The 12,606-nt window shown below is 33.9% G+C and overlaps 1 protein-coding gene across 2 annotated transcripts in view; it reads left to right on the plus strand.

Annotated features, from left to right (window-relative positions):
* Positions 1–10,966, plus strand: part of LOC132698959 (integrin alpha-PS1-like) — a 298,569-nt gene extending 287,603 nt beyond the window's left edge. For both annotated transcript variants that reach the window (XM_060665306.1, XM_060665307.1), the window contains 7 exons: positions 1,940–2,349; positions 3,838–3,998; positions 4,104–4,339; positions 4,395–4,627; positions 7,403–7,635; positions 10,020–10,241; positions 10,300–10,966. In XM_060665306.1, the coding sequence (XP_060521289.1) occupies positions 1,940–2,349; positions 3,838–3,998; positions 4,104–4,339; positions 4,395–4,627; positions 7,403–7,635; positions 10,020–10,241; positions 10,300–10,524 (1,720 nt within the window). In that variant the 3' untranslated portion in view covers positions 10,525–10,966. The remainder of the gene's footprint in view (positions 1–1,939; positions 2,350–3,837; positions 3,999–4,103; positions 4,340–4,394; positions 4,628–7,402; positions 7,636–10,019; positions 10,242–10,299) is intronic.
* Positions 10,967–12,606: the final 1,640 nt, after the last annotated feature.

Consider the following 12,606-nt stretch of genomic DNA (forward strand, 5'->3'; position numbering starts at 1 on the left):
TCGACCGCCCAATTATGACAAGAGTAAATCGGATTCCACACAACGGAGGCGTATTCAAGTTTAGATCGAACATAGCTAAAATACAGCGCCTTCAAAGCAGCAATGTCGGCAAAAGAATTGCAGTTGCGTACTATAAAACCATAATTACGGTGCTGTAATGTCCACGCATGAGCGACTTTATCAATGCATTGAGTGTGATGGAAGACAATTCGAACATTTAACACCAGTGTTATTTCAAAACCGATCTCTTTTCCTTCTTCACCTTTTTTAAAATTTTCAATAGTAAAAATATTTTTATTTATTTAAAAATTATAAAATTATGAAGATACATCATTCAATCAAAAAAAAACAAATAGATAAGAATGATTACCAGTGTAATAACGACTTGATAATTACTAAATTTTCTTACAGCGATATTTTAAGTTATGAATAAGATATCTTTTGAAGCATCATTTCACTAAAACCTTATTGAGAAAAAGTATTATTGCGTTTGAAGTTTTATATCATATCAAAAAAAAATAATAAGAACTAAACATATAACAGTTAAAATGGGTTTGATAGGAGTTTGGAGTGGCGGCAGTTTATGTAAATAAACATTAAATCACCTCCCATCACTTTATTTTGACAGATATGTCAGAAAGTATTAAACAAAAATTACTCGAATAAAGAGCTATAGCTTTTCAAAATATATATTTTTTGTTCCATTTACTAGAAGGATTTGAATGAAAAATAACTTTTTAAGTTTAAGATGCCCTTTACGCTTCAAAATATAAAAATATTTTCCGCGTATTAATAATAAAATTTATCACCGAGAATATCTACGACTAATAGTTTTCGAGTTATTTCACTTAGCATTCATATCTACCCATCCAGTATATAATTCTCACTATTCTTTTTTGGGCTCTGAGATATATAAGGGACAATTTCATTTTCATGCACACTTTCACGCAGCCAGAAGAGCTACTAAATAGATGCAGGAAGTTATACTTGCACCAGAATTGTAGTGATTTTACAACCGACCCCGTGATGAACTTTGCCTAGTGTTTATTATTCCAAAATCGCAGCCCTTATAGAACACACTGCCTATAAGATCCTTAGCCGTAGCCATTACAGGACCGTCCTAGAAATTTATCTACCTACACTAACAAGCGAGATTTGTTTTCAATCTTGTACATGTACATAAACAATTTAGTTCCAAGTAACAATTTATTACGTTCTATGTCACTAGTTTTTATTGCTGCTCCTACTTCCAATTCTGAATTTCTTATAAAAATGGACAGTTTTTTTATTTGCTCGTCGTAAATACCCCGCAATTCAATGCTTGATTAAATTTTAAACGGGCTATTTACGTTTCAAATAAAAATTTCAAGTTTATACAAATATTCGTTACGGTCCATCTCAGACAAGGCCTACTTAATGCAGAATAAACATCTGTTGGGATCTGCGAAGGTCTACGGTTAAGGTACTGCAATAAATGCACTATATTTCTGGTCGTACAATAACATTACTACCAGGAACTGACTAGCAAGAAGCCCCGACGTAAATCCGATCGAACATATCTGGCATAATAACATATTCAAAATATACTTTTTTGAATTAGGGAAAGAAGTGACACAGGTCTTTTGAGGGACTCCCAGAGCATATGGAAGCAGGAATAAGGGCTACACGACATTAAACAGTGTGCTGTGGTTTAATTTGTATGTTCTTGTTTTTTATTTTAACTGCATTTTTGATAAACTAAAATTTTGTTTCAATCTGGTATGTGTGCTTTATTTTTGTTGCATACTAAGATATTACTGTTACTATTTCTCCAGCACATAAGTTATTACATAAAAAAAAACAGCGAAGCAAAAAGATTTTTTTTTTTAAATTTGAAGTGGTGCGATAATTTTTGTTTGGTATTTGCTACAGGACGACGATTTAACTTGGATTCTTTCAGCTTCTCGATAACGTCGTGTTTCAAAATATCCGGCCAAGCGAAAAAGTTCGAGCGCTTCTCCGTCGAATATTATATCACGGAAATTAAGAAAATCGTATCGAGAGTATGGTTCCAAAACGAAAAGTATCCCAACAAAAGGGCCCCCGATAACCGGCGTGTCGTAGAAGTCAGCAGTTTTTCCAAGGCGTATTGCCAAAACGAGCTGGTGTATATTAAGGAGGGAGTTAGCGATATCCTGTCTCCGATAAAGTTCAAAGTAAAGTACACGCTGGAGAACGACAACAAGTATCACACGCCCATTTTGAACAAAACTTCCGTCAAAGACTTTGAGGCGACGTTCCAGAAGAACTGCGGAGAGGATGACGTTTGCGTCAGTTATCTCGTGCTGAAAGCTGGGACCAATTTAGAAAGTAAGTATACATTTGTGATATAATATTGACGTAGTAACCAGTTTGCAAGTAAAAATATGTAATAAACATGTACCAAATGAGTAAGCAAGACGGAACTACTAGCAAAAATATTTCAAAAAAACAAATAACTATAAACAATCTAATTATAAAGGTACTTTTATTTTTATCACATTGATTTCAAACGAGCAAAAATATGGTGTATTAAAAGTAAGTAAATAACATGGAACTACCAGCAAAAATATATCAGCCTTTATTTGATTGTTGCACTCTATATAGTATAGTGAAACTAGACATTTTGGCAAAAAGAAATTACTATTTATTTCTAGATGTTTTGTATTGGTAGATTTTTGTTTAATTTATTTGCCGTCCAATTCATAAGTAAAAATGTGTAATAAATAAATATCATGTAAGTAAATAAGATGAAACTGCCAACAAAAATAGAATAATAAAAGAAGTAACAATAAGCAATCTAAGGAACCTTTCTTCTTATCTCATTGATTTTAAACGAACAAAAGTTGCCGACAAATGAATCAGGCTTTAATTGATTATACTCGATATAATACAGTAAAACTAGACTTCTCGGAATAATAAAAATTCACAAGTAAAAATGTGTAATAAATAAGTAAGATACAAATAAACAAGAAGAAACTTTCAGCAGAAATATAATAAAAAAACAAATAATAAAAATTGTACGCTATATAAGTATAGTAAATTAGACTTTTCAGAAGAAGAATTAAATTAAACTTAAATTCTCATAACAACATTAATTAAGGTTTTATTGTCATTTTTCAGTATGTATAGTAGCAGGTAGTTTGCAAATATTACATTTGATAAAGACACGCTGTTATCGAAACAATTGTCATGTAAAAATGTATAATTTACTGAAAATCTGAACTTTTAGTTCTTATTTATTTTGATAAATGGATTTTCATCAAGTAAAAACCACCTCAGTTCGAATTCTATTAAGGTGTGAGTACACTCCGTAGTTAGCATTATAAAAAGAACACCAACTTTTTTATTCATTTTTTTGTCTGTGTTAAAGTGCTAACATTTTTTTTCTTCTTAAGAAAAAATTTGAAAATGCAAATATATCAAATGAATCTTCAAATCAAAAATTTGGAAAGATTGACTACCAGTTCATAGACGTTCATCGAGAAAAAAAATAAGTTCGAGAGTAACACAGGCACTTTTTTATTAGTACTCTGGATTTTTTTAATATTTATTAATTTTACATGAGTCAGATATGCCAAAACACATTCTACGTTGACATTATTGAATTTAATATAAGCAAAATTTTATAACTTATTATCTACATGCATGCTAAATCTGCTTTTTGCTAAAATCTTGTAATTGATTAAATCGTTAATACCTTAAAAGCTAACGAATATCGACTGGGCTGGCGCATACAGCATGTTAGTTGTATTTGTAATTTTGATTGATAATAACATTTAAATATGTATTAAACAAGATTTTATTGTAAAATTTCAGAAAATGCTGATGGCGAATATACAGTAAATATGGTCAACGAGGAGTTCGTTCTTGACGCGAACATAACTAACTATAACGAGTCCGCCTATGAGGCTAAACTTTTTGTATTTCATCCTCCAGCGCTTAGTTATATCAATTTAAAAACTGAGAAAGACCAGCCGGTAAGTTGATAACTCGCTTAATAAATGCCTCTACTAGAAAAAAAAACTCGCCAACTTAATATCTCTTCAAATCTGAATTTGGTTTTTACCATGAGCATTTTTTAGACAAGCGCCAAATGTTCATTCAAGAACGAAACCTTAGTGGTCTGTGATTTGGGCAATCCTTTCCATGGAAACAGTACTGCCAACCTCAAACTCCGATTCGAAATCATGAAAGACACCAAAGATCAGAAACTGGACCTGAGACTTTTGGTAAACTCCACATCCACCGAGAGCTCGCCTTACACTTCTCAAAATGTGGTAGCCATATTACAGAAGATTGCAGATTTTATGATCACAGGGTAGGCTCCATATTTTGCAAGGGCACTGCCATAATTTCACCAATCAAACTTTTAGGAAAGGATCTACGAATCTATTCTATGGCGGCCAAGTCATTGGCGAATCCGCTATGAAACACTTGGAGGACATTGGTGCTCGCGTCACTCACCACTATGGGATCGATAATAGAGGAGAATGGGACTTGCCCGACATTAGGTTGCACATAAGGTGGCCCTATCAGGTTAGGGCTGCCAATGAAGGAGACGAGGGGAAATGGTTGTTGTACTTGGAGGGTATACCAACAGTGTCAGGTATGATATGTGTAGTTGTGTATGTGTATAATTTAATGAATAAATCTCATGGTCGAAAACGTATGGTAAAAATGGTCCTTATTGGGTTTGCTGCCTCGTATTCCAGAAACATTGCTCCAAAACTGTCTTATAAAATGACTGACTGACCTTTCATTCGCATAAAATAATGACAGCTATAAGTTAAACTCCGCGTTTAATAAGTGGATTTATTGTTTTGTAAAGTAACAATAAAAACATTTCCTGATTAATTTTTGATATAGCAACACACCATTACTCACCAGCTTCTTGTTTGCTCACAAAATCACTAACCCATCTGGGGGAGAAACGTATCCTTGCTTCACCACCATCTAACGGGTTGATTTGTTGGGGGTGTGGACTGTATTCTTGCGGGGCTGGTTTATTTTAAATGATAGCCGTTTAACACAACACAAACTATATTCTGTCACAACGCGACGACGGTACAAGATAAGGCATTTAACAATCGGTTTATTTGAGTTAATCACAAACACAATTTGCGTTAAAATAGAGATTAAACTTCCTCGAAAGAAACCATTTGAGGGGCTAGTCCAAAGAGGACACCGACTTATAAGGGAATATTAAGAGTGAAAGGGGCTTAAAGGGGGGGTTTAGCGATAGGGCGATTTTCACTTTTCTATCGTCAAGGGCGGTCGCGGTCGACTGACTAACTGCGCGCAACGCATGTCTGGAAAACAGGCGCCGTCGGGGCGGTCAGTCACGTCTATGCAGCGTGATCAAGGGAGGCGATAGACGTTGTCACGTCTAACGCAATATCCGCGTTTCAGGGTTCGCGAGGGCATTGGGTTGTTTTATCAACACCATCCGAGAATTCACCATTTTCGAAAAAGGATACATGTAAAAGTTCTTCTGTTTAGTGTGTTGTGTCAGCAGCGCTATTCTCAGTACTTATTGATACTTTTAAATCACGGTTATGCAGTACCGTCTTTATTTGGACAAAGGCACTGGTCCAAGCTTGTTCCAATCTCTTATGTATTTTTCTAATTTTCGTTTTGCGTGCATTTTATATATCTGTAATGTTGAATATGGTCTATAAGTTTTCTATCATATTCTAGTTAGCCTCTTATACCTTTCTGCTTGCTTGTTACCTGATCTACTCTGCTCTTCTCTTCTATGCTGTTTAGAAGGTCCCGCAAGTCTCCATGTGCAGTTTAACGTTTGTTTTCTTTATACTAGCTACATAAACTTCCAGTTCATTCTAGATTGTTAACTGCATTAATAAAATATCGTCTAAAAATGGGAATAATTAATACTGGTTTGAAATTAACACCTATCTCCCTTTTTTTATGAACTGGCTGCAAATTTTAGGTTTATAGGACCCCCTCCACAAAACATTTAGTTATTAATGGAGCCCAGATTGGAACAGTAAAATTCATTGTTTTTTTTTAAAGAGTGGAGGCACTTTTTGGTAGCACTAATTATGTCAGATTCAACTACAGATATTTAGAAGGTGCGTTCTGTTCGTGGAGACCAGTTTATTGTGTGCCAAAAATACTCATCATTTATCGAGCAAAATATCGTTTCGGCATGAGGGTGGCATCCATATTCACCCATTTGATTATATGTTCCAGTAAAATAACACGCTGTATAATCTTTATACACACATATACTATGGGCGAGGTCGGTCATATCTTGACAACTACTGGACTTCGGGCTTCAGCATAAATAGTGGGCGAAATGGGTATGCCCAAAGTTTGGAAATTATTTTTAAACTCCGCATTTCGCCATAAGGAGCCGCAAAATTAAAAGATTAGGAAAACAGTATTTTTTATTCAGATAAATGTATTCTCTTTGCAATAATTTTAGATGGAATGGAGATACACACGACTAATAATTTTATTTGAACTTATAGGGCACCAATTTTAATTATATTTTAATAATAATTTTAATTAATTATAATTTTAATAATATATTTATATTAATATTTTAAAATAAGACAACGAGAATTCTTCACTTGAAGAAGTTGATTTTTGATTTTTCAATATTATTCATTTATTTCTTTCTCACAGATCACTATGTAGATGTTTACAGATTTCTGGCTAACCAAATTTTGAAAAAGATAAAAAATAAGAAAGAATAAGAAAAGAAAGAAAAAGAATTTCAGCAGTATCTAGTGTGTTTCTAAGTTTCAATTATTTTCAAAGTTTAATATCCCAAATAACATATTTTGCAAGACTGGCAAATTCTGAGGTCCTGATTTCATTACTTTAATATTGGGATCACTGGAATGCAAAATGAGTTCCTCCCGAGTTGTTCAATTAACTACACGATTTATAAGTTATTGAAGAAAGCTTCGGAAGGTATTCCAGCTACATCAAGTGATAAAATCTTGTCGACTTCTTCATTCATTCGTTTTGAATAGCAAAAATGATTGATATTTTGATATCTTTTTGAAATATTTCTTGATGCAGCTCTCTCTTTCAGTCTGATTGAGATAAAATTCGAATCAACCTCGAAATATTGCCCTAATATTATGAAGCATTTCTTAAATAATTCCGAAAGCTATTTGATCTCACAAACTATTTCGCAACTCTGTTATTAAACTTATAACTTTATCTGAGAATTGTTGCATGATTACAAATTTGCTGGGAAAATGTGAAGTTTAAAAATAATTTCTAGATTTTCCTTTTTGCCGTTTTAGTTATAAATATGTTTTCCTCAAGCCCTAGTCCTAGTTTTGGAATTAGAGTCGAGTTGTTAAAGAAATTTGTTTTTATCCACAAAATTTTTCTTCCACAGGGTTTGGAGTGACAGGGTTATGCGAAGTGGAAGACGAGTCTGTGATAAACCCTTTAAATTTAACACTTTTGAACCCGCCTACAGACGAACCTGAAAATTTACTATTACCTCAGGAAATATTCTACGATAACGAAACCTCCAGCACTTTGAGGAGGCGTCGCAGGGACGTGGAATATGTCGTTCAACCTCAAGAAATTACCAAGGGCGGCATAAAGAGGAGAATTACTGCTTTGGTGAGTTTTCAACTAGTCGCCTATGATGGTATACTTCATTTGAATTCAAAGTGACTTACCTAATTGAACCACAGATGAGGCAGTAAATTTATATTTAACATAGAAGTAACGTTATAATTCATTAGAAAAAATTAATATTTGAACTGATTTTCTGAATTTACAGATTTTTCATATATTGTTTTTTCTTGCGCTGTGACATCATGTGCTCCACAGTGACAATTTTGATGCTTTGGCACATTCATTTTAGAATTTCAATTTATTTGAACACAAATTTACTATTTAAATAATATATGATAGGTACAATGCGATGATATAATTTTACGAAGAAAGCTCGCAGGTAAAGTGCTTTTCCTTTCTATCCACCCTAGCATATTCTCCTTGGCACCATGCGTTGCATTTTTGGCATTGAATCCACATTTCCTTATTACGAGAGTGTGTGCAAAGTTCCCAGCAATATAAACATCCTGCGTCATATTCTTCGTCGTCTTTCATACTAGCAGTATTGCAGAATTCTTCATGGTTATCTTCCCCATCATCCTCTTCGTCTACGATTCTCTTGTCAAAATTTTTCTTCCTTTTGCAGCTTTTTAATCTCCTTTTTATTTTAACCCGAAAATATGGATGGAACCATTGCACATGGCGGACGTTGCTCCTGCCCGGTTCCAAAATATTTATAGAAATCGGTCGAAATTAGTGTCGTTTAAAGAAAATATTGTTACGTATAGTCGTTATCTGACGTGATAGAGACGTAGTGCCTATAAGTTTGGGAAATAGTGTTCGTCTTACGTGGATGTACACGGATTTGTGATGTGTAATTCCATGAGGTGTATGTAAATACGGTTTCCGAATGTCCTATATTCACGCTGGTAACCAGGCCGGATGGGATCGGATATCCCGTATAAGATGATTGCTGGAGCCGTTTGAAGAATCGGTCGTCATTTTATGACAATTTATTTAGAAGTTGTTTCCATTTTTGTATACGTTAAATAACCTAGAGGATGATGGATTGGTCCAGACCCTTCTCTTAAGAAGGCATTCTTTAGGATATCTGAATAATGTGAAAAATTGTGTAAGCTGGCCGAATGACCTTATGCAGTCGTGGCCATTAGAAGTAAAGAAGAAAGAAAGAAAGAACCCGAAAATATGAGGTGTTGTATTTAACACTCTAGATTTGCATCTTTTGCGGTTTATCTTATTTTCTCTGGGTATTATTATTAGTGTGTTATCTCCATTGAAGAAGACCCTGGCGTTACGTTACTTTAGTATTCGTTTCGTTTCCAGCTTTTTGGTCGCTAATTTCAGTCAAATAAGTTCCAGCTAATTTTTATTCAGGTTGTTTATTCAAAACCTTGTCTGTGATTAGTGATGAGTGATGAGTTTTGAAGGAGACATTTATGGTGTTTGCCGGAGTAGCTTGTTTTAAAAAGGCTAGGATTTTGTCTAAACCATCTTTGAATTTCTTGGTCATAGTACGGTCCAAAAAATTCAAATTCAATTCGATGAGTGTAATGAGCAGGAAAGTAAAACATTAGATTCCACTTTGTTCGGTGGTTCCAGTGCTAGTAAGCGTTTGTGACTGCCATAGCCTTCTAGAAGGTACCTCCAATGTATTATTTGCACTTAATTTGATGCTTTGGTGTAGTTGGCAAAATGTCGCTAACTTTTTCTTGGCAAAATGCATTCATAGGGCATATCACTGTCAGATGTTTTCCACGTTTGGCATTGCTAAGCGCCCCACCCTGCTTACGGCATTTAGTAGTAAACACTTTTTTTTACTCCCGTCTCTAAAATACCTAATTACCCACCGATCTAGTGTGCCGGAAACGTCACTTTACCATGTCAGTTTCGTTTCCCATGATTCCCACGCTTTGAATTTTGACGTTTGTCCATTCTGACGGTCATGTCAGTGGCAGTGTTGTTTTGCGAAAATGCACCCAAAAACTAACGGTCGTTGAAAAAGTATAGTATGGAACATGTTCGGTAAACTTTTTAACTCCCTCGTTTATTAAAAACCATCATTATGCCATCGTAGGGCATTTTATAACCTCAAACTAAAGCCATATGCATAAACGTGATAACACATATTACCATGTAAAAAATAAGTTTTGTTCGTATGAAACACATGGCTACCAACATCCAAGACTACAATATTCTATATTGAGACTTTCCCAAAAATGATTTGAAGAAAAACTATTCTGCCAGTTATTTTCTTTAATACACGTTGTGAACGCACATGTTGGCGTATATCAATGCATAAAATTCCCCTTATTGATCGAAAATAATTTCACTGTGTCATCATAGGCGACAAAAGTTTTGTAAATAGTATTACAGTTGCCTGTAGAAGGTTCTTTGAAAAAAAAATTATTAATTTCCGTTCTGAACAGAACTGCATAGCGCGTACTGCCAAGTGCGCAAATATCGTGTGCTACATCAGGAAACTTAAGAAACAGCATCAAGCGTACATTGAGATCAGGTCGCGCATTTGGAACTCGACGTTGGTAGAAGACTATAATAATGTAGACTGGGTGCAAATCAACTCCCATGCTGTTGTTGAATTGACTGACGCGACTTTTATCACCAAACCTGAACAAATATTCGATTTTTCGGTAACCCATTACTTCAGAAATAATGAACTTCTGGTTATTTATATTTTGTATGTCATAGGCTGAAACATTAATGTATCCCGAGACGGTCCAGCCCTATTCAGAACTCAACATATGGATAATTGTGGGAGCTGTTATAGCAGGACTTCTACTGCTGATAGTGCTTGTAGTGATCCTGTATAAGTGCGGATTTTTCAAAAGGAAGAGAGTTAGCAAAGACCCTACATTGTCGGGAAACTTGCTGATGAAGGAAGAAAACGATAAGCTGTTAATGAAAAGTAAATAGCTGTTTTGGCAGTCCTTGAAAAAATTATGTTACTTCACTAGTGCTTGTTGAAAATGTGATAAAACTTTCAAAAAGTGTGCTATATTTATTTGTTATTTTTTATTCAATTTTGGTGCTGCTATATTGGAAACGAATCAAAATGTACATATAATGTTTGAGCGAAGTGTAAGTTAGTAACGTACTTAAAATTATTTTGTTGTTGTTATATTTTTTAAATATTATTAATGTAAAGTAGGTAATTGTCTAAAGTATTGTGTTCAAATGAAAAAGTCTGTTCCTTACTAACACTTTAAATCATAAAGTTATATATCTAAAGCACTGTATTTGATATTCGATATCTATGGCTTGTATACCGTGGCACTGCCATTTTTTGAAACGGACTGTAACCCCTTTGTTGAACTGTACATAGTTGTATATATTAAATCGGTGATAAGTATTTAGATTTTACAATACATTTTTATATTAGAATTTTGTTAATTTGTTTTCCCCTCCATTCCGGTCAACAAAAATTTTTTATTTTTTTTTAGTTTCTGTTCTCATGCGTAAATTCTAATTTTAGACATTCAAATTTTCATTTTTAGTTCACGTGGTTCGCTTTTATCTGATTTACATCAGTAAGTATACTTCAATTAATTATAAAAAAGTAAAAATATTAGAATTAAAAGTTAATAGTAACTGGTATATCTCAGCTATAACAACTGTATTATTCAGTTAGAAAATGGCATCAAGACATTTTAAATATGATGTTGATTCATTTGTGTTATTTTTGGTGAATTAATTAAAATTAGAAATGCAAAATTTGCTTTGCTTGAAAGTTTGTGTAGGCTATGAAGACTAAACCTAAAAATCAGTAATCAGGATCAAAATTGGATACCACACATAAACTGAAATTTAACAATTTAAAAATGTCCACAAAATTTAAATCACATTATGTTATTTCAATGTTGGTATAGAGGAGAAAACCGACGTATGTAGTTTGTGGTGGTGATGCTATGGTTAATACAAGTAAGCGTCGATCTGATGGAAAGATTGGAAAAAAATCCCTTTCAACCCTCCTTAAACTTGACTTCTGACGATGTAAATTTTCCTGTGCCATCACGTTCATATAGCTCTCAAGTTCAAGCGTCAAAAAGTTCAACAGAATCCAGTACACCATTAACCAACATTGATGCTAGTGAAGTCATGATATAATCCCAAAGTTTTGAGTCAAATTTTATCAGTTCAAGTGAATTGAATGATTTAATCAGAGACTTGAACCTATCCAAGAGTAAAGCGGAAATTCTAGGTGCACGACTATAGCAATCGAACATGCTTCAAGATGACGTAAAAATGACTAATCAAAGAGAGCGTCGTAAAAGGAGCTGGTATTGGTTACTGTAACAACATGACTGAATTGTGACTGGCGGCTTTTTATCGACAGATTTTCAAAAAGTTTAAAAGCAGTTCTCCTTGACAATAGAGTCTAGTCTAGTTTTCCTCTAGCACATTCTATATTATTGAAAAAAAGCTATGATGGCGTGAAAATAATAGTTGAAAAATTGGAATACACAGAATACCAGTGGCCAGTGATTTGGTGATTTTAAAATGCTGGGTTTTCTGATGGAAATGCAAAGTGGATAGACTAAATAACCCTGTCAACTTTGCTTATAGGCTAGCAAAGCAGATTCAGTTTATTATTAACAGAGTTAATAATGTTAAATAAATTCCGAAGCTTTTAAATATTTGAGACAATTTAAAAAGTTATCCGAAACTAATGTTAAAGGGAGTATTTTCGTTCGATCACAAGTAAAACAAATAATGAAAAATCATGGCTTTCACCAAACTTCTTAGCGCCTGTGAAAAACAAGCCTGAAAGAGTTTTGAAGCAGTAATTGATGGCTTTCCCGGAAATCATACAGCTGTTAATTATAAGCAATTGATTAAAAATATGCTTCAAAGCTTTATTACTATGAGCTGCAGAATGTTTCATAAACTTCATATGCTAGATATCTCATTTAGACGAATTTAAAGATAACATGGGTGCCTACTTTTAAGAACAGAAGAAAAAATGTGTTTTCCTTACTAAAGTGTAAATGAAACTGA

This window comes from Cylas formicarius, unplaced genomic scaffold (assembly GCF_029955315.1).
Source record: "Cylas formicarius isolate icCylForm1 unplaced genomic scaffold, icCylForm1.1 PGA_scaffold_3__17_contigs__length_32017465, whole genome shotgun sequence".
Classification (NCBI taxonomy): domain Eukaryota; kingdom Metazoa; phylum Arthropoda; class Insecta; order Coleoptera; family Brentidae; genus Cylas; species Cylas formicarius.